The 22,028-nt window shown below is 40.4% G+C and overlaps 4 protein-coding genes across 4 annotated transcripts; 2 read left to right on the top strand and 2 right to left on the bottom strand.

The window, feature by feature from the left end:
- The first annotated feature begins 7 nt into the window (after positions 1-7).
- MONOS_1619 (uncharacterized protein) lies at positions 8-3,936 on the top strand. Its single transcript, XM_067869104.1, has 2 exons — positions 8-168; positions 272-3,936. Exons 1-2 carry the CDS (start codon positions 118-120, stop codon positions 3,533-3,535), a joined length of 3,315 nt encoding a protein of 1,104 aa, XP_067731948.1. The 5' UTR covers positions 8-117; the 3' UTR covers positions 3,536-3,936.
- MONOS_1618 (uncharacterized protein) lies at positions 3,675-14,012 on the bottom strand (the record flags this gene model as incomplete). The annotated part of the gene is made up of 1 exon (XM_067869093.1): positions 3,675-14,012. One exon carries the CDS (start codon positions 14,010-14,012, stop codon positions 4,053-4,055), a length of 9,960 nt encoding a protein of 3,319 aa, XP_067731947.1. The 3' UTR covers positions 3,675-4,052.
- A 328-nt stretch (positions 14,013-14,340) lies between these two features.
- On the top strand, positions 14,341-18,518 carry MONOS_1617 (1-phosphatidylinositol-4-phosphate 5-kinase). Its single transcript, XM_067869084.1, has one exon. It carries the CDS (start codon positions 15,078-15,080, stop codon positions 18,192-18,194), a length of 3,117 nt encoding a protein of 1,038 aa, XP_067731946.1. The 5' UTR covers positions 14,341-15,077; the 3' UTR covers positions 18,195-18,518.
- Positions 18,519-20,074: 1,556 nt separating this feature from the next.
- Positions 20,075-21,813, bottom strand: MONOS_1616 (uncharacterized protein). Its single transcript, XM_067869073.1, has 4 exons — positions 21,740-21,813; positions 21,574-21,601; positions 21,016-21,509; positions 20,075-20,935 (listed from the first exon to the last, which is right to left on the bottom strand). Exons 1-4 carry the CDS (start codon positions 21,764-21,766, stop codon positions 20,171-20,173), a joined length of 1,314 nt encoding a protein of 437 aa, XP_067731945.1. The 5' UTR covers positions 21,767-21,813; the 3' UTR covers positions 20,075-20,170.
- Between the last annotated feature and the right edge of the window lie 215 nt (positions 21,814-22,028).

Raw genomic sequence — 22,028 nt, 5'->3', positions numbered from 1 at the left:
GGGTATGAGTTTTGAGTTTTTAATAAATAGTCAAATTTGATTGTTAAACGTTATATGGATTTCTTCAAAGATTGCAAGATATAGATACATATTTAACATCTTTTTACAGGACTTTTAATGATTCACAACAAAGAAATAATCAAAAAATCAAGAAAAGCGTTGAGAACAGTATTCGCTTATAATTAGTCAATCTAATTTGTTGAAATAATGATTTTTAAAATTTTTCTATTTTTATTTGATAAATCTTTGAAAATGTTTTTCAATATTTTAGGTTGGACACAATGAAATGGACGAACATTTGGATTCAATTTTTCCATTTGATTATAAAAAAACAAAGCAATCATCTGTATTTAAAACACCCGATAAAGGCATGCCTTCAAACACCAATCACGATTCGTTTTATGAAAACTTGAAATTCACACTGCCAACAAAAAACATTGAATTCGAATCCAAAAGTCAAGCTTTACTGGAAAAGGATTGTGGAGCGGTATCTTCATGCCCATTTTATTTTGAAAAGAGTAGCAATGAAAGAGGAGAATCACTTTTTTTAAAAGAATCTCTTTCGATATGTAGCACGGATATGTTTACAGATAAAAGTGAAAAATTGAAGGCTGAAGTTGCTGATCGAAATTGTTACTCTTCCACAATTTTCTCAAAGGCCAAAATCAGTTATCCTTCATTATTCTTTCTAAAACCAACAACAAATAAATTTGAATCTCAAACATTTCATAAAAATTTGAACTTTCAGACTGAAGATGTGAAAATAGCGAAAGAAGTTGTAACTGAAAGTTCAACAGAAGATATCCTTTTCATTTCGGAAAGGGCAATCGACGAGCACAGAAAAAAACGTGTTTCGCAAGCAGAATTCCATCAAAATGATCGAGACATTTTTATTGCAAATGAGAAAGAGAAATTCTCAAAAAGTCATGACGCATCTGAGTTATGCTCTTCAACTCTTAAGTTATCCATGCCATGCGAATCATGCATAACGTCTTCTTCAATAACAAAAGAGCTTCGCAACTTGCAATTCGAATTACCAATATCAAACAGTTTTAAACAATCAGAGAATATCAATGATTCAAATAGACAACAAAATGATAGCACTCTTGACAACCAGAGAAAGGCCGCACTACAGCCATTTTCCGAGATGGGAGGAGATAGACTGAAGGAATTTACAAATATGGATTGGGAAATGCCTCAAATTGCCAAAATTCATTCATGTTCTTTCGAAGAGAGTCAGTCTAAAAATTTACCGAATATTTCTTTTCTTTGTTCTAATCTTTCCATGTCAGCAAAAGATCCATCAGATAATATGCCATTTCACAGGCAAGACGATGAACACGATCCATCCCAGACTACGGTTGCTTCTTATTTGACTCCACCGTCTTCTCCTCATTCTTCGTGCTTGTCCTCTTCACCCTCTACGAATTCTCTTGACAGCCATCTTATTTCGAACTTCCAAACATGGGAGCCATCACTGATCCAGAAAGGGGGCTTTGTATCTGACGTGGACTTTATTGTGCGCGGAGAGCGGAAATCAATCATCAGCAGGATTGTCGAGATGGAGATTCGGAAGCGATGGGAAAGGCAGGACATAAAGTGGAAAAGAGAGTGGGAAGGAAGAAGGAGCAGGGAGGGAGGAGGAGAGAACGAGAAGGCGAATGTAGATGTTGATTTTGGGGATGATATTATCAAAACCAAAGACGAACAGAAAGAGAAAGATTCAGTAAAGATCGAAGAAGAAGAAGACGATGAAGGAAAGAATGCGGAAAGGAAGCAGCGAAATCTTCTGAAGAAAAGGAAGAAGGTGGTGAAGGAGCAGATACGCGAGGCCGAATATTTCTTTCGAACATTCAAAAAATGGCTGAGAAAGGACTGGGAATGCAGTCAGACAGAGAACAAGATGTGGGTAGAAGCCGAGCTGGCGGCTTTGAAGAACAGCGAGCCGAGCGAAACACATCAGGAACGAAATGAGGCAGAATTGACGAAAGAAGAAATGATGTGCAAAATGAAGGAATTGGAAAATGGAGAAGTTTTGGAGATGTCAAAGGAAGAAATGGAAGAGCTTTTAAACAAACAAAGAGAAGAAGAGGAGTTTGCAACGATACAGAAAATGAGCGATTTGGAGAGATTCTTTCGAGAGAAAGCGAAAATTAGAGAGAAAGAACAAAGAAAGGCTGAAAAGATAATAAAAAGCACAGAAACGAAATTTGAGGAGAAGGGCATTTATAAAATGAGTGATGTCAATGCCTACAATGAAGAAAAGGATGATAGAAGAAGATCTGAAAGGAGCAAAGAAAACGACCAATTACTGGAAGAAAAGGGAGATATCATTGAACTTGCCTTATCAACTGGATTGGATGAAAGAAACTCGAACAATTCTTTGACAGATGCCTGTTCTCAAGACCAATTACCATCTTTGCAATGGAGTGTAACTTCAGAAAAGGGGAGATTAAAGAAAGAAGAAGGAATAAAAGCCGACGCGAACGCGAAGCGGCTGATTTCAGCTTCAAATAAGTATTCATTAATAAATCCTTCCTCTCTTGTCTCTTTAGGTGTTCTTCAAACTCAATCGCCATATTGTTTCAAGCGATATGACAAAATATTAAGTCAGCCTTCAATTTCTTTCTATGAAGGCCTTCCATCTTCTCTGCTTTATGTGAGCGGAGAGAATGGCATGTTTGCAAATAGAGCTTGCACAGCAAAATCTGACCTGAAAGAAAAAGCTAAAATGATGATGAGAGCTATTCAACCATTCAATAATGACATATTTAAGCAGTGCAAAGTTAGCGTAGATGATCCGACAAATATCAAAGGTCATATGCAACATTGCAACATTCGCGATTTCTATGAATTGAAGTATTCATTTCCTCAGGATTCTTTTGACTTTTATCTTCAAAACAAAGAAATCGATGAAGAATTACCCAAACTCGCTTTTAAAAAGTTTGATGAAAATGAAAGAAAAGTGAAAAATGTGAAATATCTGCCAAATATTGAAGTGCTCATTTATCCAATCTTGGCAGATGCTGACAAAAACTTTGTCTCTCCTTCTCAGTCATGGATTATTAGTCATTTCATAAACAAATATGAATCTTCTTCTTCAAGTGATGGTGAATTTAATGAATTATCTGGGAAAGCTGTTATTGAACATGGTTATGGCGAGAAGGAACAGTTGGGAAAAGAAATGCCACACAAAAGCTATTTCAAAAGAAAAGAGCTTCAATTTTATGATTGCGATTGTAGGAGCTACAATCATGATGAATTCCAAGATTTAGAAGCACATGAAAAAAGTAGAAATAGCAAATACAGAAATGAATTTATGTATCGATATTCATTATACACGAAAAGAATCAAAATGCAAAAGCAAGAAGAAATTCGTGCTTTTCGAAGTTTGCTGTTCAAACGAGATGTTCTGAAGACACCGCCTCAGAGAAAGTTTCTTTGGAGCTTTGATGAGTTTTCTGTGAATACGAAAAAGGAATGGAGGAATTGGTTTTATGGAAAGATGAACAATGGGAAAAAGTGTAAAGTTTGAAATTAATCACGCAAACAATGTATTTGAACATTGCTAATAAATGTTAGAGAGAAAGAGAGAAAGAGATTTTTTTTGTCAAAGAATTGGAATATTTCTAAAAATTGAATGGAGAATTTTGAAAAGTTTAATTCAACTTGTATTTTATTTTATTTTATTTTTTTTTACAAAAAAAGAAACACAAAAAAACAATTTGTTGAAATGAAATCTTTATTGTCAATTGTTGAATGATTTGACAATAATCATAAAAGTCTCTTTTGTAAAACGAAACCATTTTAAAATTACCTAATAAAAACAACATACAAACAGAAAGATTTTGTCTCTTTAAGAAAATGCAAAGAAAAATGAATGCAACACTAAGCACAAAACATAGAAAAGGGATTTCCGACAACTCAATCGAAAAGGAGAAAAATAAAAATCAAAATAAACAAAATTCAAAAAATATAAAAAACAGTTTAAATTTGTAAACATAAACCAATACAATCTAATATTCATATTACTAACAATCTAACTGAACGGATCAGCAAGACCAAATGCTAACATTCTTTTTGCTGCTTCCCACAGCCAGCAGAGGAGAATTGTCATGCGGGCTCCAAACAAGACACGTCGTTGTTCCTTCAGAATATCTCGGTGATTCTGCATCTTCATCAGCATCATCAGCTTCTTTGAAGATGGCATTATTCTCGTCTCCTTCCTCTTCTCCACTTTCATCGAAACTGCTTCGGATGGATTCCTCTTCCTCTTCCTCATATTCTCCATCATCAGCACTGCCTGCTTTGTGCCCTCTCGTTCTGTTGCGTTCAGATGGATTTGTGCGAATATCGCTCGATTCCATCTGACTTTTGTCTGCCTCATTCATTCGAATCTTCCTCAGTTTGTTGAAGTACCTCAGCAGTGTCTGATCACTGCTGAAATCTTCCATTGACATCCACCCACTCAGCTCATCTGGATCCCTCTCTCTGCGCCTCGCAGTTGTTCGCTTCGGTCTGCGCGCCTTTGCTCTCCTCAGCTCACCCGATGGCGCATCAAACACAGCCGCGTTGCCGTCTTCTCCAATAAACGCCAGCTGATTCTCCGAGTTCCATTCCACACAGGTGCTGTTGTGCATCTGCGGGAAAGTGGCAACGACAGCCATTTCCGGAAACGCAATGACTGTCACTGTCTCTCTCCCTGCCACGCCAATCAGCTTCCCGTCGACGCTCCATCGGATGCAGCTGAGTGGAAATGCGCTGCTGAGCGAGTGAATCGGCCTGGCTGAGCGGAGGTCGCTGATTATCAAACGCCTGTCACAGCCTGTGGAGCCGATGACTGTACCGCTTGGGTTCCAGCGGACGCATGTGATTGGTGAGGAATGCAGAGAGGAGGAGCCAAAGGCAGAGCCAATGAAGAGCATGGATGAGGAGGAGGAAGAAGAAGTCGACGACGATGAGGATGAGGATGATGAAGAAGAATGCTTTGAAGATGCCTTCTGATTGAGTGTATTCAGTGTAATATCTTGACCGAGTTGATTTAGAGAAGAATTGCCCGCAGAATGTCCACCAGAAGCAGATGAATACAGCGCAGAAGAATTTAAAGAAGGCGCCTCAATGCCTTCAGCAGTCGATGCGTCCATCAGACACAGTTTTCCGTCTGACCCTCCAGATGCCACATAAACCATTGAAGCAGCAGGCTGCCAGTGGACAGAGGAGACAAAGGAAAGGTGGCTGTTGCTTGTGGAATGAATGCACCGCTGTGTGTGCACATCCCACAGAGCAACCGAGCGGTCGAAGGAGGACGAGGCGAAGAAGGAGCCATTGGGGTGGAAGCTCACATCGGTGACAGGCTGCTTGTGGTGAATGAGGGTGCGGAGAAGAGGAAGGGTGGAGTTCTGTCTAGGCAATGAAGAGGAGCCAGAAGAAGAAGATGTGGAAGAAAGGAATGAAGATGGCATGGAACTCAATGTAGACGATGAAGGAGAAGAAGATGTAGGATAATATGACACTGCTGAAGAAATCGAGGAGAGAGAAGAAGAGGAGGAAGATGTACCAGATTCCCCTACTGATGAATCCAGCGGAGCGCAAAAATCAAGCATTCCAATGTGGTTTTTGAGGTCAAATAACAAAATGGGGTCAGAAGGCGAAAAGACGAGGAACGAAAGGAAAGATGAGGAAGGAAGAGTGAACGATTGGAGAGATGTTGGAGCAAAAGAAGAGGAGGCAGAAAACATCATCGACTGCGTTTCGTCGAAGCCTCGCCATCTGCAGTGTCTTCGCGAGTAGACAAAAGAAGGAACACTGCTATTTTTAGTAGGCTTTGCAGATGATGATGACAAAGAAGAGGATGAAGAAGATCCAGATGGATCTAATGCTGGTGGAAGAGATGTGTCCAAAAACAAAGAAGCTTCCAACTTTTCGAACTTCTGCTCGTTTTGTTCAGTTTGCTCATCCGAAGAGGACGATGAAGCTGTTGCAGAAGAGGAAGAGGAAGAACAAGAAAAAGAAGGCGACAAATTGTGTTGAATGCCATTGGAAGCAATTGGCGAGAGAGACTGCCATTCAACTGGGCGAGCATCGATCTCTTTGTCTGCACTCAAATTCAAAGGATCTGCTAACTTCTTGTTCTGAGCAGTTTTCGATTCTTTTGATTCTTTTGACTCTTTCGTCTCCTTCGACGATGAAGAAGATCGCGAAGATGTCTGCATTTCTGTGGAATTTGGAGCAGGCAGCGCGAAAAGAGAACACGGAGAAGAAGAAACAGAATGCGTTTCTCTCTTTTTGCTTCTTATCTTTGTGTTCTTTTGGCTCTTTGCTGCTTCTGATGGAGTGCCTTCATTCTCCTTCATACTCAGCATATGCACAAATGGATCAACAAATGAAACAGAAATTGAAAACTTGCTGCCAACACCCAAACAGCACCCGTCGTGACTCCAGGCGGTGTGGATGATGGCGTGTGAGGCCAGCGGGAGAGAGAAGAGCTGCTGAAGAGGAGGAGACGACTCACAGGAGAAGGGAGCGAGGAAACGGAGAGGAGGAAGAGGGGGGAAGCGGATGTCGATGTTGTGTGTGAGCTCAATTTTATTGCCATTGTGTGTTGCGTGTGAGGGGACTAAAGATGTGGAAGAGAAAGTATTTGCCTGGTAAGAAGAAGAAGAAGTTGATGATGATGATGATGATGATGACTGAGATGATTTATCATCCTTGCTTTTATCTGTTGTCTCTTTGCTATTTCTATTGGCTGTTTCATTCTCTTTTTTCGTGAGTGAGGGATCTGATGCTGAAGTGCCCTGAGTTCGCCCAATTGAAGAAGAAGAAGTTGACTGATAGTTTTCATTGCTTTTTGTGCGACTAAGAAGAGGATTGCTTACATGAACAGGGTTTGCAAACATGTTCAATGAAGAAATTTTTTTGGCAGTTGAAGAAGAGCTTTGCTTTGAAGAACCAGACGAATTGGAAGGAGAAGCGGTTCTGCTTGGATTGGATGTGAAAACAGGCTTATTCGAAAGAGAGCGGAGGGAATTGACAGTAATAGCTGGACTGCAAGAAGATGAAGATGGAGAAGAAGGAAGAGAAGAAGGGATGCTGGTGTCGGTTGACGGAGGATGTGCTTCAGACAGAGGCTGAGGAATAACAAGCTCATTGGTATCAGAAGGAAAGAGAGAAGAAGACGAAGAAGAAGAAGAATTTGAAGAATTTGAAGAATTTGAAGAATTTGAAGAAGAAGAGGAATTAGAAAAGTTTGTACTGAAGCTCAAAACAGAAGCACTTGCCAGCGAAGCGGAAGAAGGCGACAAAGTTGGTGGGGAAGATGGAGAAGATGTTGGAGAGAGAGGATTGTTCAATGCGCCATCAGCTTCCACAGACCGAGCTATTCTCAGCGAAGAAGGCCTTGTCAAGCTCCGTCTTGTTGGCAGTGTGGCAGAAGTGAATGAAAACACAGGGGGTGTGCGGCTGGTGGGGATGAGAGGGATCTTTTCGGTGCCTGTTCCTTCGCCAGAGGCAGTGGCAGAGGCAGCAGAAAGAGGAGAGACAGCAGCAAAGGGAGCAGGAGAGAGAGAAACAGAAGGAGGAGATTGGGTGAGTGTGGAGGAGGATAAGGAAGTTGATGATGATGAAGATGCCAGTGAACGAGAAGAGCTGGAGGAGGAACGAGGAGGAAGCTTGGCAGAATTTGAAGAAGAAGATGATGATGAAAAGGGAGAGGCCAATAAACGTCTTGATGAAGACAACGATGGAGACAGCTGCATTGAAGGCGAAGGAGAGCGAGAAGCCGAAGGAGAAGAACGAGGCAGAGTAGGAGAAGGAGCAGGAGACACTGAAGGAGAAGGCGTTGATGATGATTTCTTTGAGAAAAGAGGGTTGGAACGCAATGTGATTGGCTTGAACATCTCCTTCTGTTGAGGCGTGGCGACGACAAAGCCCTTTTGCTTGGCTGAGCTGAGTGTTGGCGACAAAGGATTTGAGAGAGAAGAAAAGGAGCTCTCAGAAAGATGAGGATAATTAGCAGAATCGCGGATGAAGTACTGTGTTTTGTTGAAGTCAGAGGGAGAACAAGAAGACGGCTGCAGATTAGAAATACCAGAGTGCATAGGAACTGTCATGGATTGCGTTCTCAAATGAGCAGATTTCAGAGCCAGTGAAGAGCTGCTTCGCTTTAATTCTGGAAATTTCAAAGCAGAAAAATCAAAAACAGATGAAAATTGTGGTGTATCTTTTGGAAGTGCAATGAGAAAAGAAAGAGAGACACGAAATTTCAGCTGGTTGCGCTCTTCCTTCCAGAACTGCATTTCAACAAGCCCGTTTTTCCAGTTCTCTGCAGAATCCATCTTTTTGAAAAGAGAAGAAGAGGAAGAGGAAGAAAGAGAATGTGCAGACGAAGCTGCATTGATTGAGCGCATGGAGCGAGACAAAGAAGCATTCTGTCTTTTTGTTGGGTTTTGGTTAGGCTTCCAGTTAAGCACCCCCTTTCGTGCAAGGACAGATAAAGGATTCATTTCAACTTTGAATGCAGACAAAGAATTGGATGGCTTATCAGAGAAATAAGTGGAAGAAGGAAGAGCTGAAGGAGAAGATGGAGAAGGTGATGGAGAAGGAGAAGGAGAAGGTGATGGAGAAGAACGCCTTTGTGAATGTTTCCGCGATGAAGCAGTTGATTGTGCTTCTGATTCCTTCGCAGGCAAATGAGGAGAAGAGGTTGATAAAACATCTTTGGACGAATAATTCTTTAGATTACGATTTGATTTATCAGTCTCTTCTATTGAATTTTCCATTTGTTCATTGAAATCTCCCTTCAGATTCTGATTGCTTTCTGCCGGACTGTTTCGAAGCTCTTCTTCTGTTGGCGAGGCAAACATTGAGAGGTCAAGAGATTTGTGGTGAGAGACGCCTGACAAGACGCCTGTGGAAGAAGTGCTGGACAGCTGAGAGAAGGCAGAGGAAGGCAAAGACAGCTGAGAGGAAGAGATGGAGGATGTGGATAAGTTGGCTTCTCCTTCACTGAAAGAAGAAGAAGGGGCAGAAGAACCGCTTAAAAGGAACGCTTCTTCGTTTGAAAAATGAGAGGCGCCGAAAGAAGGAGGAGGAGATTTGGGAGGAGAAGGATGAGAAGAAGGGGAGAGAAGAGAAGGAGGCCGAATGTCTACATCAGACACAGAACGAGGCTTGGAATGAGAAAGCGGAGTGGAAGAAGAATGAGGATATCTTTCATCGAATATGGAAGGAGTTGACGATGATGAAGAGGAAGAGGAAGAAGAGGAGAAAGAAGATGATGAAACAGTAAATGAAGGAGTCGTAGAATTCGAAGCAGCCACAAATGAAGGTGTCTCGTCCTGTTGTGAGTAGAGTGCTTCTGCTGTGAATGGCACAGGCGTCTCAAAAGGAGAGGCAAAAGTCGTCGAAATTGTCGGCACATTTCGAAAGACTTGTTTGTTAAATGACTCTTGCTTGTCTTTGATGCTGTGAAGAGCGGGCTTTGAGCTCAGAAGGCGGTGGGCAGACGGATTTCTGCTTGATCTCCTTGATTCTTCTTTCTCTTTATCTTTCTCTTGCTCTTTCTCTTTCTCTTTCTCCTCTTTCTTGCTCTTTCTTCCTCTCACCTTCGCTGTTTCTTTTGCCTTTTCAATAATTTTATTATTATTATTACTATTCCCATTGACTTTCTGTGCCTCCTTCTTCATCATTGCCTCTCTTTCGTCTCTCAGCCTCGCCTGATACTTTGCCAGCGTCAGTCGAACAAGATGATTTCTGACTCTGTCCAACGGAACGATCGAAGGCGAAGGATTGAACGAGCCAGAAGAATTGATAGAAAGAGAGAAGGGTGCTAATGTGACAGAGGAATAGGTGGATGTTTCGGGTGTAAATGCAGAAGAGGAAGACGAAGAGGAAGGAGAAGTCAAAGAAGAAGAAGAAGAAGAAGATGAAGAAGAAGAAGGTATTGAAATGGGTGAAGTGGCTGAGTGTGCAACAAAAGAGGCAGCATGTGGGGGTGAAGAGTGTTGGATGCTGAGTGAATTTGAGAAGGAAGAATGAGAATCCAAATGAGGAGACAGAAATACAGACGGTGCAGACTGCTGAGAATGAGAAGACGCAGAGAGAGATCGATGATTTAACAAAGCAGAAGATGAAGAAGAGGAAGAAGAGGAAGAAGAGGAAGAGGAAGAGGAAGAAGACAAGAAATTAGATGGAGCAGAGGGAGAGAATGAAGTGATGTCGAATCCAGGAGCAAGAGAAGAATTAGACAAAGAGATGGGAGAGGCTGGAGGGCGGTTGGGAGACGAAGTAACAACAGAATGTGTTGGATTCAGATGAGGTGAGTGCCGAGCCAGCTGTGCAGAAGAGGCGTCTAAGCTGCCAAAGGAAGAGGCAGAGGAGAAGAAGGGCTCCTGCGGATGGGCTGTGAAGGGAGGAGAGGTGTGGTCGAAGGAGAGCGAAATGGAGATGGTGTGTGGAGTGATCAGCTGCTGCAGAAGAGTCAGAGGTGAAATGGCGATGGCGGATGTGCTGGATGAAGGAGAGGTTGAAGTGTATGTGTTGAAAGATGGAGAATTTTGATCAAAAGAAGAAGAAGAAGATGATGACGATGATAATGAATGGAATGAATGAGACAAAGAATGTCTGTGAAATGAGTCATTTTGATTTGAATTCATCGTTTTTTCTTTGTTTTTGTCAGAAGACGACAAAAATGGTATCTTTTGTGCCAATTTCTGGAACATCGATTGAGAAGGCCGATGAACATGAGACTGTTGCGTTTCGTTTGATTTGCTTGAAAGAGAATGAGAAGAAGAAGTTGATGAGGACGATGATTGAGGAAACCCAGGTGATGAAAAAAAGTTCGGTAGAAGTGAAATGGTTTGTCTTTTATTGCCATTCAAATAGTTTTGATTGTCATAATCTTTGTGGTATACTCCTTCTATTTCTCCAAATTCGTCTCTTTCTTCTCCTTCTCCCTCTCGAAGTGTGGCTGTGAATGATGATTTTATCGAAACACCTTTCAGTCCTCTGCTAAACACCCTCTGAATTACATTCCTCATCCTCTCTTCTTCGCCCATTTGCGGATTTTCCTTCATAATGCTCTCCAAAATACTCGGAATTTGCTCAGCATCAAACTCATCTTCAATTACTTTATTCTCTTTTGCTGCATCTTCTTTGATTTTTTCGTCTGATTTCCTTGCAAACAAACTATTTCTCTTCACTTTTGGTGTATTCTCCTCTGTTTGAGAATTTTGATTGTCATTTCCTTTCAATGAAGTCGACGAGTTTCTTTCGATTACTTGATATCCTGCTTCTGTTATATCACTTTCACTTTCATTGCCTTGTGCACTCATCTTTTGCTCCTTCAGCCTTCTCAATCTCTTCTTCAGCTGCTTCATCAGCCACATCCGTATCTGCATCCCGTCTCTCCACCACTCCCTCTCCACCCTCTCTCTCAGCCTCCTCAGCGCCCTCTCCTCTCTCTCTGCTTCTCTCTCTCCACTCACACAGATCCTCCTCATCAGCGTCTCCCCAACCACCGTCGGTCTCAGTGGCAGTGACTGCAGTTGTGAATGGAGCTCTCTCAAAACATTGCTCCGCTGCGCCACTTCGCTGAACCTTGCCTCGAACGGCAGCGATACCTCAATCGGCTCCACATACCGCGCAATCAGCAGCTTCCGCGACTTCTCCCGCTGTGCCTCGTACTCCCGTGCACTCAAAAGCGTGTGGATGCCACTCTCATCCAGCGAAGGATCACTTATCCCTGTTATTGGAGGTGGCTGCACAGAAAGCGATGACCAGTCGATGCGTGCAAAGAACGGGTGCCGCATTACTTCCTCTCCAACTGATATTATCTGCCCTCCTTCACCCAGCTTCGCGCGATGCCTCTCTCTTCTCTTCTTCCTCCGCTCTTTCTCACTCTCTTCCTTTCCGTGGCCCCACCCTCTCCCTCTTTCTCCGTCTCCTTCTCTCTCGCCTGCTTCCATTCCTTCTCTTTCTCTCTCTTTCTGCTCTCTCCCACTCACCACACGACATCCCAGCCGCTTTGCTGGATCTAATCTCAGCAGCTTCTGAATGAGATCCTTTGCATCATCCGGAAAGCCCGTTGGCCAAAATATGTCCCCGTCGAGGATCTTCTGATAGGTTTCGGCGATGGAACTGCCGAGAAAAGGGGAGGTTCCCGTTATCAGCTCATAGCACAGACACCCAAAAGCCCACCAATCAACAGAGAATGAGTATGACTCGCCGCGGATGACTTCAGGTGCAACATATTCGACTGTTCCGCAGAAAGTGCGGAGGAGAGACGGAAAAGCGTAATTGGAGGTTGGAACAGAAGGATGAGAGGAAGGAGAAGGAGAAGGGGAAGGCGATGCAGCTGGGGTGGCAAAGGGAGAAGCAGGAACAACAGAAGGCAAAGGACCAGATGAAGAAAGGCTAGCAGACGAGGAAGAAGTCGAAGAAAGTGTTGGCGAAGGTGAAGGAGTAGGGAAGGAAGATAGAGAGCCAGAGGCAATTGAAGAATAGGAAGCAGACGTCTGCATGGAAGCAGGAGCCTTTGAATGTGCAGATTGAGGTGCAGCCGAACACGAGTAAGAGCGCTCACAGGTGTGAAATGCCATTTTCGAAAAGAACGGATCAGCCCCAAACTCTCTCTCCCGCTCCTCAGTCCATGCATTTCCAGAGGAACCATCAGCGTCTTCCTTGGATTTGTTCTGCTCTGCCCATTCCTTTAACTTTTCTTTCATCGCATGGGGCATCTCAATCAGCCTCGCAACTCCGAAGTCGATGAGCCGCAAGTGTCCATCTTCGCCCAGCATCAGATTCTCTGGCTTCAAATCTCTGTGCACAACTCCAACACTGTGGAGTGCTGTGATCGCTGCGCACAACTCGGCAAGATAGAACACCCCGTCTTCAATGGTGAAGTCTCGGCACACACGCACTCGGTCAAACAGCTGCCCACCAGCCAGAAATTCCATCACAAAGTACAAGTTCTCATCGTCTTCGAGGCACGCATGTGTCTGGATGATGTGCGGGTGGTGCGGAAGCACCCGTTGAAGATATAGCATCAGGGCGCCCTCAGCTCGCGCATATGACTCCATTTGTGTGGATGCGAGGAATGAAAAAGGCATCGTTTTGACAGCCCACTGTGTTGATGAAGAAGCATCAGACAAGCTTGTTGCTGTTGTACCAGATAAGCCTGTTCCAGTGGTCGATGAAAGAGAAGCTCCCATCGTCCCAGCTGCCATTGACACAGAATGTGAACGAAGTGGAGATACAGCAGGGGTTCCTAAAGATGAGTTTGGCACAGATACTGCTTGAGTCTGATTCAGCGTTGCAGACACTTCATTGAATGAAGACAAGGCAACAGGAGCTGTAGAAGACATCGCTGAAGTTGAATTGGAAAATGCTTCCACGGTAACAGGGAAAGGTGTTGCGTTACGATGAATGCGGGTAAAAGAAGATGAAAAGGTATCAAATGAATGCATAGGTTGTTTTGAAATCCACAACGTCACTTTACCAAAAGAGCCCGATCCAACGGATCGTTCTTTTGGTTGGAAAAAATCTTCAAAAACAACATGAGAAAATTTAAAAGTTGCAAAATTGACAGGTCTTTCTTGGAGAGCAAGAACAAGTTCCACTCCAATTTGCGACCAAGGAGCAATCGTTTCAAAGCCCGCTGGATTTGATTCTGCAAAAAATGAAATATATGAAGGCACAATTGATGCTTGACTCGTGGTATTATCATCACTTGTTGAAAGTGTTGAGCTTGTCCTAAAGCCAGACCAAGCATCATCGTCGTGTGACCTTGATAAATAATCTTCTGATGGTTGATAATTTTCTCCAAGAGAGGAAACAATAGTAGTGGTATCATAAGAAACTGAATATGGTCTACTGAAACTTGGGATTGCTCCGAAATCCCATGTTCTTGAAAAAGCATCTGCAGGTGGTGAAACTGCAGATGCTAAAGACCCACGTGTGTTACTTGCTGTAGAAAGTGATCTTATTGGCGAGCCAGAAGAACTTTGATCACACATTCTTAAAGAATAATCAGGTATTGAAATAACAATTAAATGTCATTGAATTGTTGTAAAGAAAATTTCAATTAAATTTTTGCAAATGAAAAACAATAAGCCAACAATAATGTTTTCATAAATAAAAAATGCACACCCCAATTATGATATAACACACGGGAAAAAGCAAACTTAAAAATGAAAGGATCTGTATCGCTGTGTTATGGTTCCTCTTTATAACGAAATTTTTGACATTTCTTGTCAAAACATTCAACCTTAAATTTTTGTTTGTAATAACATTCTTTTTTATGTCCTTTTTCTCCCACCTGTGATAATAAAAAAATACTCATTATTCATAGATTTTTTATGATGTTTTATTTTTTATTTCATGCATGAATTGATTTCTTTAAATCATCTCCATTTGAGAGATAAATGATGATTTATAATCTTTGAAATCTCTAAAGTCTGATAAAGATATGAAATAATAAGAGAATAAAATCGCAAAGTGGTTAATTAACATGAAATGTTTCAATAAATAATGATTTCATGATGATGAATGATGATGATTTATAAGCAACTGGTGCATTGGCGTTGCCTGCATTTTTCAACGAGAGTCAAAATTAAAGATTTTGATAAATAATTATTAGCTTCAAAAAAGCAATAAGTCTTTTCTGAGAATGATGATGCGCTGAATAATGCAATTATTTCATGGAATTTTAGAGATATGTTCGTAATTTGAATTTATCAAAACATTCTTCAATGATGTTTCATGCATTATAATTGCTCCATCCGGAAAATTTATTAAAATAAAATAAAATTTGATAAAATAAAAGCTATCTAAAGGATTTGTTTCAGTTCTTTAAATGTGATAAAAACGGTAATTTTTTTTCAATATTTGTTGCATTCATATTCGAATGACAAACAGTTTTTCTGTGATTCAAATATAAAATAATGGAGCATTCAGATCAATCTTTGTACCTTGTATGAATTTTAGTTTTCTCTTGCTATAAACAAAAGTTATTAATTTTTTAAAATGTTTTATGTGTTTTAGAATTATTTCGCATTTTATTTGGGAAGTTAGTTAGGTATATGGATCATATTCAAGGCGATTCAGAAACAATTGAAAAAAAACGCTCAAGATCCAGAAAACGTTCACATGATAGTTATTCTAGGCACAGAAGCTCATCCATAAAATATCGCAAGCATAGACATCGACATCATCATCACCACCACCATCATCACCGTCATTATTCTCCTTCGGATTCATCAAGTTCAAGTTCGTCTTCTCCATCTCCTTCGCGAACGCCCAATCATAGGTCTGTTTCTCCTGATCAACCACCATCAATTCCTACTCCACCACCGCTTTCTCAACCTCCACCAACTTTTCAAAGGCCTCCTCCAATTCAAACACCAATTCCAAGGCCTCCATCCACATCAACTCCTAGAATAAATCCGATTGGTGTATTACTAACCCCATCTCATCCTAATTTTCAAGTTATGCTTAACGTTCAGCTTGGTATTCGCCTTGCCGTTGGTAGAATCACTCCTAAACCTCCGCATCATGTTGTTTTGCAGGATTTTGAAGAAGCTGTGAAAATGGAACTTCCTCGACTTCCCGGATCTAAATCACCTATCAAACAGCCATATGATTTTAAATTTAAAGATTATGCACCGTTTATTTTCCGGAAGTTAAGAGAAAGATTTGGCTGTGATCCAAGTGACTATATGCTTTCATTATGCGGTGATGAATCTCTGTACACTCTTCCAACACCAGGAAAATCAAGCGCCTTTTTCTTCTATTCATATGATCAGTCATTTATAATTAAAACTATGACAAGCAATGAATGTAAGTTTTTGAGAAAAATATTGGCGGCTTACTATCATCATACGCTTCAATATCGAAATACACATCTTGTGCGTATCTTCGGGCTGCATCGACTTAAAGAATACAAAGGAAAGAAAGTGTATTTTATGGTTATGAACAACATTTGCGACACAGACTATTTGATACATCAGAGGTTTGACTTGAAGGGATCCACCTTCCATCGCAATGCGAGCCAGCGGGATCTCATGCAAAAGACTGTTGTCTTCAAAGATTTAGACTTGCACCGCAAATTCCCCTTGGGCCCAGTGAAGCACCGCCTCTTCCACCAGCAGCTCCGATGCGACGTGGAGTTCCTCATTAAGAACAAAATCATGGACTACTCGCTGATGATCGGCGTCCACAAGCGAGAAATCGGAGGCGGAGGCGGGTGGAAGCTGGTGCAGCAGGCGCAGCGGGGCAAAGAGGAGCGAGAGGGCGGAGAGAAGGACAGGCGAGCCTCGTTCTCTTCAGGCAGCTCGCCCGGTGTTGGGTCGTCGTATGGCGATGTGCCTCTGTCGCCAACGCCGATGGTGTATCAGCCGGACCTGCCGTTGCGATCAGCGCAGATGCCAGCTATTCAGCAGGCTGTGCCGTCGTGGTCTCTGCAGAACGCGGTGGATCTGCCGCCTTCGACGACGCTGAATCATCCGGGGTTTGTTGGGCCGAAGGGTACGTGGGTGTCGATCTTCCAGGCAGACGCAGGAGGGATGAACACAATGGCAACTGAGGCAGAGGTGAGAAGGAGGCAGATGATGAGAGAGCGGATGAAAGAAAAGAAAATCGAAGAAGAGAGAACAAAAGAGAGGGTGAAAGTGGAAGAGTGGAGGCAAATGATTGCTGAGAAGCAGCGGCTGTGGGAGGAAGAAGAGGCAAGGAAGGAAAAAGCTGAAGAAGAGAACGATGCACTCACAAGTGAAGACAGAGAGCGATTGAAAGCAGAACGGCTGAGTGAACGTGAAAAGGAACGGGAGGAAGAGATGAGGCAGGAGAAGCAGCTGGCAGCCAGCCTTCTTTCGAAAGAGGAGCAGTTCAATCGCGAAGTGATTGCCGCTGCGTCTGCGCCGCCTTCTCCGCTGGATGAACAAGGAAGCGAGGTGCTTTTTGTGGGGATTATCGACATACTGACAGAGTGGAACACGTGGAAGAAGTCGGAGAACTTTCTGAAGCGGTTTATTCTGCAGCAGGACGGGAAGCAGATCTCGGCTGTGGATGCGAAGTCGTACGGCCTGCGCTTCCTGGACTTTATGGAGATATTCTTTGTGCCTGCACGGGGCCCCCAGGCCTTCTCTCTGTCGAACTCGATGCTGCATCTGTCGCCGCTCAACAGGACAACCACGCCGAGTGCAAAGATGCCCCTTCTGACTCCAGCCACGAACAGAAAGGCGCTGGGCGCTGGTTCTGCTCCTCCGACCTCGTCGCATCTGATGCTCAGCTCGTCGGCAGCGGCTGAGGATGAAAGAGAAGAGGGAAGAGATGGAAAGGAGGAGAAAGATGGGAAAGGAATAAAGGAGAAGAAGGAGAAGGAGAAAAAGAAGGAGAAGGAAGGTGAGAGTGAGAGTGAGAATGAGAATAAAGATGGAAAGGGAAAACAAAAGACTGAAATAGGATACACAGACACTTCTGAAGGCACACAGTCAACAACTTCCGAGGCATCTTCATCTTCTTCGTCTTCATCTTCGTCGTCTTCATCTTCGTCGTCTTCATCTTCTAATCCTCCACTTCATTCTGAGTCTGTGCCAATTGAAGATGCTGCACATTATGAAAGTTCTGAGGCAAAAACAAAAGAACAACAAGATGTTGCTTCTGATAATGCTTTGCCTTCTGAGCCATTTGCTTTCTCAACTCTTTCACATCCACCGCCTTCTTCTGTCTCAAACTCCTCCTCTTCTTCTCATTCTGAAGTCATATCAACAACACCTCCAGCTCCTCATTCTCCGGCTGATCAAGCAGATGCCACCTCTTCTTCAAATACACCAGACGAAGCAAAAGAAGCCGAACAAAAGCAGAAAAGAAACACAAAACAAACTGAAGCCATATCGATTGGAAGTTCGAGTGAGGAAGGAAACGCAGCCGCAAAGGAATATTTGTGTTCGTCGACTGAAACATCGATGACTTCTTCGCCGGCTGCTGAGCTTCAAGAAACATCTGATTCTGGTTTGCCATCTGTGCATTCTGAAAAGCACTCCTCAGAAAATGACAACACAGACGCTCTTGCTAACACTTCGCTTAGCTTGTCCAATTCTGACGAGCTGCCTCCTCCTCCTCCGACTCCTGATTCTGATGCTTCACCACAGTCACCTGAACAAATTGTTGATGTTGTAAATGCTTTGGAAATTCAATGAATGAGTTAATGATGTTGTGGTGATTTTCAATAATTATCTTCCATTTCTTCTTTTTTTATAATATTTATAGATGAGTTTTAGAAGATCCACGAATTAATTGTGGTGTGTTTCAGAATCAGTAAATGCACTCTTTGCTTTCTTGACTTGTTTTATTCTTTTTTGTTCTTTTTTGGATTTTGTTGAAAATTTTCTTAAAAAATTATTTAGCTCTTTTCACATCAAATTTTATTTTTCCTTTTTTTTTAAATCCTTTTCAATTTTTCATATCGTACAGATTATTATGTTAAAACAATATGGAAACTTTACTGGATATTATGAAAAAAACAAGGATTTGTTCCAAACTTTTTCCACTTTCATATCATAACAACTCAAACATTCTCATACTAAAATGTTTAGAAAAATAAAAAAATTTGAGAAATTTATTCATTAACTCTGAATGGAACAAAATTCAAAAAGCAAAAAATATCTTCCCATTTACAAAAAATCTATTTTCATGAGGAAAAGATGTTGTAAGTTGTTTGAAATCAGCGCATTGATATGCTGTTAATGTTGTTAGTGTATGTGCATTATTGTTCCAATGAAGATGCAAACTCTTTTGAAAATGAAAAAACTATGAAAACATTTCATGCATTAACTTTTTCAAGAGAAAAGAGAGCAAAAGCATTTCGAATGGAACAAAAAATATATTTGGACAGCACAATAAGGATTAAATGTTTGTGCGAATGTATTTGACAGAAATGAAAAACAATGGAATAACAAAAAAGAAAACAATGTTGAATCTAATTAAACAAGTTTTGAGGACATAAAAAAGGAAGGGAAATAAGTAATTTGAATGAGGGCGAAAGAAAACGAATTTCTGAAGAATTTAAGGCTTTTAAGAGCAAGATTAATGGGCTTTCTCTTCTATCGAATTCATCGATTGCAGTGAAAAATAGATTGATTACAGACAACAGTGGAACGTTGATAATCATAGCAGAAAATGAGAGTTGTGCAAGCTGATGAGCTGTTGAATGGATGTCCTTTGGTGTTGTTCGTCAGGAGAATCATCAACCAACGTTGAATTACAAAATAACAAGTTTATGCATGTTATTTTTTATGAATGTTTCAAAAAGATTGAAACGATAAGAGAATGATGAAAAAAGGGATGAGAAAAGAAAAAAACTGAAAAGAAAAATGAATGAAAAAATTTATGAAGAAGAATATGAAGATTGAATCATCGGAATGAATAACTTCGTTGTCGAAAAAAAATCTTAATTCATTTTTATAAGTTCGAACTTGTGAAGATAATATTGAACATTGATTAATCGGATGTTTTCAGATTTCACTTCATTTGAATATGAACTCAGCATTTGTTTGTATTTTTTGGTGAAAAAATGAAAGAGAAAAAGTGATTTTCTATTTCAAAGTGAAATTTCATTTGACATTCGAATTTTCTCAAAAAAATTACAGATGCCAAAAAAGAGAGTTGAATGAAAAGAAACTGCCTTTTATAATTTCGTCATCTTCTTTCTCACTGAAATCTTTGGAAGATGACTGAACTTCAGAACATTCAATTCCGTATAACTTTCCTCCTTCTTTTGAACTTCAAGATGTGACAGCTCTTTTTCAATCTTTGTGACATTCAATTTCAGAAGAAAAATTGAGAAAAAATGATTTATCATGAAAAAGAATTGAGAAGAGGCTGAGAAGTGACAAGTAAAGAATAGAAATGTTTATTCAGCTTTATTAGATTTGAATAAATTGTTTTGGAAATTGAATAGAAGATGCTTTTCCAGAAGAAAAAATATTTTGGCGATACAACACAATTTCTTTTTCTTCCTTTCTTTTTTCTTAATTGCTTTGTTCCATTTCGAAGTTATGAAAAATAAAAAGACTTTGAAAAAACATTCAATTGACTGTTTTAATACCATTTTGCCAAATGATACAAAAAGAAAAATTGAAAATCTCGTATCCAAAACCTAATATATTTTATTTCTTCAAATATTCACAAAATAATCAGAAATATCTAATGAATCTATATTAAAATTTTTGCAAAGAAAAGGAAGTATTTCTTGAAAGCTTACGATGACATCTTCATATCCTTCTTCTTCCATCTTTTCAATCACTTTCTTTTTCATGATCTTTCTTTCCTCTTTTCCCTTTTCATCATCCACTTCATCTTTCAATCTCTCTGAAATCTCAAGCATATATTCCAGGCTGCTAAGTGCAATTTTGTCAATCAGCATCGATTGTCGAATCTCTTCCAAAACAGCATCTACAGCTCCTCCATTCAATAAATCTTCAACTTTCACAACTATATTTTCTGTGGCTAATTTAAATGAATAAATGCAGTAAAAACAAATTTCTCTATTATTCTCTTTTGCTGCTCGATGGACCTGAGCAATGCTGTCAATTAGTCCAACATATTCTTCATTCCAAAGTTTGCATAAGTCAAAGCAAAAGTCCAATATTTTCAACCATCTCAACAAAACAAGCTCTTCTTTCGCTTCTTTTCCTCTTCTTTTCTCTTTTCTCTCTCTCTTCCAATCAATGCAGCCTATCAGCTCCTCCAATTCTCTTCTTGCTTCTTTCACAAAATGCAGCTCATTCATTATTATTTGTTCCAAACTTATATCTTTGTAAAGTCTGTCTGTTAAAAATTGAATAGCAGACTGATAGGCAAGCCGTGTCAGGTTGCGATGCTCCTGATTATATTGGATAATTTCTTTGATCTCTTCCAAAAACAGTATTTTCCCCACATCCTATTCAATTTATAAAAATAAAAAGCAATTAATAAAACAAAATACTTTGGCAAATCAACAAACAAATCACCAAAGCACACATTCCATTTTCCAATATAGGATAAAGTGAACAAAGCCGTTTCCACTTCCTTTTGATTTTCCTCGCTTTCTTCTTTGTTCAATGCAACTTTCAGAAGGCAGGGCACACAGACCGAAACAAATTTTAACGAATAACAGTCGCTGAGCAACAGATAGCATTCGCAAAGATCAACCAGAAATTTTTCATCTTTTTCTTTTCTTTTCTTTTCTTCTTTGAAGATCATCTCCTCAAATATTTTGTTCAATGAAGAACCTCTAAAGCATCGATTACAAACATTTTTCAGCACATTGCAATATCCAACATGCTTCAGCAGTAAAATTGCATTTTTCATTGTCATTTTCTTTTCTTCAATCATTTTATCAACTTTATTGAACAGATTTGGAGTGAAAATGGATTCTAATTCTTCTTCATTCATTTCATCAATTATTTTATTTATTTCTAGGATTCCAACTTTCTGTTCAATTTCATCGCAATCTTCAAGCTCAGAAAACAATTCTTCAATAAAAAAGAAAAAAAGAAATCCAATCAACGAGAGTTCTGTGAAACAACTGATACAAACCTGTGAACTTTTTTGTTCTGTACGTCTCCTTCATATATATATATTGAAATATTGCACAAGAAAGCATTCCATTTTGATATTCACATTGAAAGATCATATGTTTGAATTGAAGAAATTAGAAAAAAACATAAATTCAAAAAGACAATAGAAACAATTGCGTTCACACCGTTCTATCTCGTGTTGACATTTTCATTTTGCAATTCCAAAGATAAAGAACGCTTTGTTTTTTTGTTTGTTGTTATGGAGGTTTTGATCAATTGGGATATTTCGATTTGGAATATCCGTTTACGAAATGAGATTTCAGTGAGTACATTCATCCTGCAGAATAAGTAACATTATTTCCTATGACGGCACGGATAACTGGAAAAATATTGCCGAAAATGGAATCTTTCTGATACTTTGATAAATTGGTTGACAGAGGAAATGCAACAATTTTATTTATGGACGAAAAAATT

The sequence above is a fragment of the Monocercomonoides exilis genome (genome assembly GCF_001643675.1).
Source record: "Monocercomonoides exilis strain PA203 chromosome Unknown scaffold10-1930038, whole genome shotgun sequence".
NCBI lineage: Eukaryota > Preaxostyla > Oxymonadida > Polymastigidae > Monocercomonoides > Monocercomonoides exilis.
The sequence above is the reverse complement of the archived record's forward strand: the minus strand, read 5'-3'. Positions and strand labels throughout refer to the sequence as shown.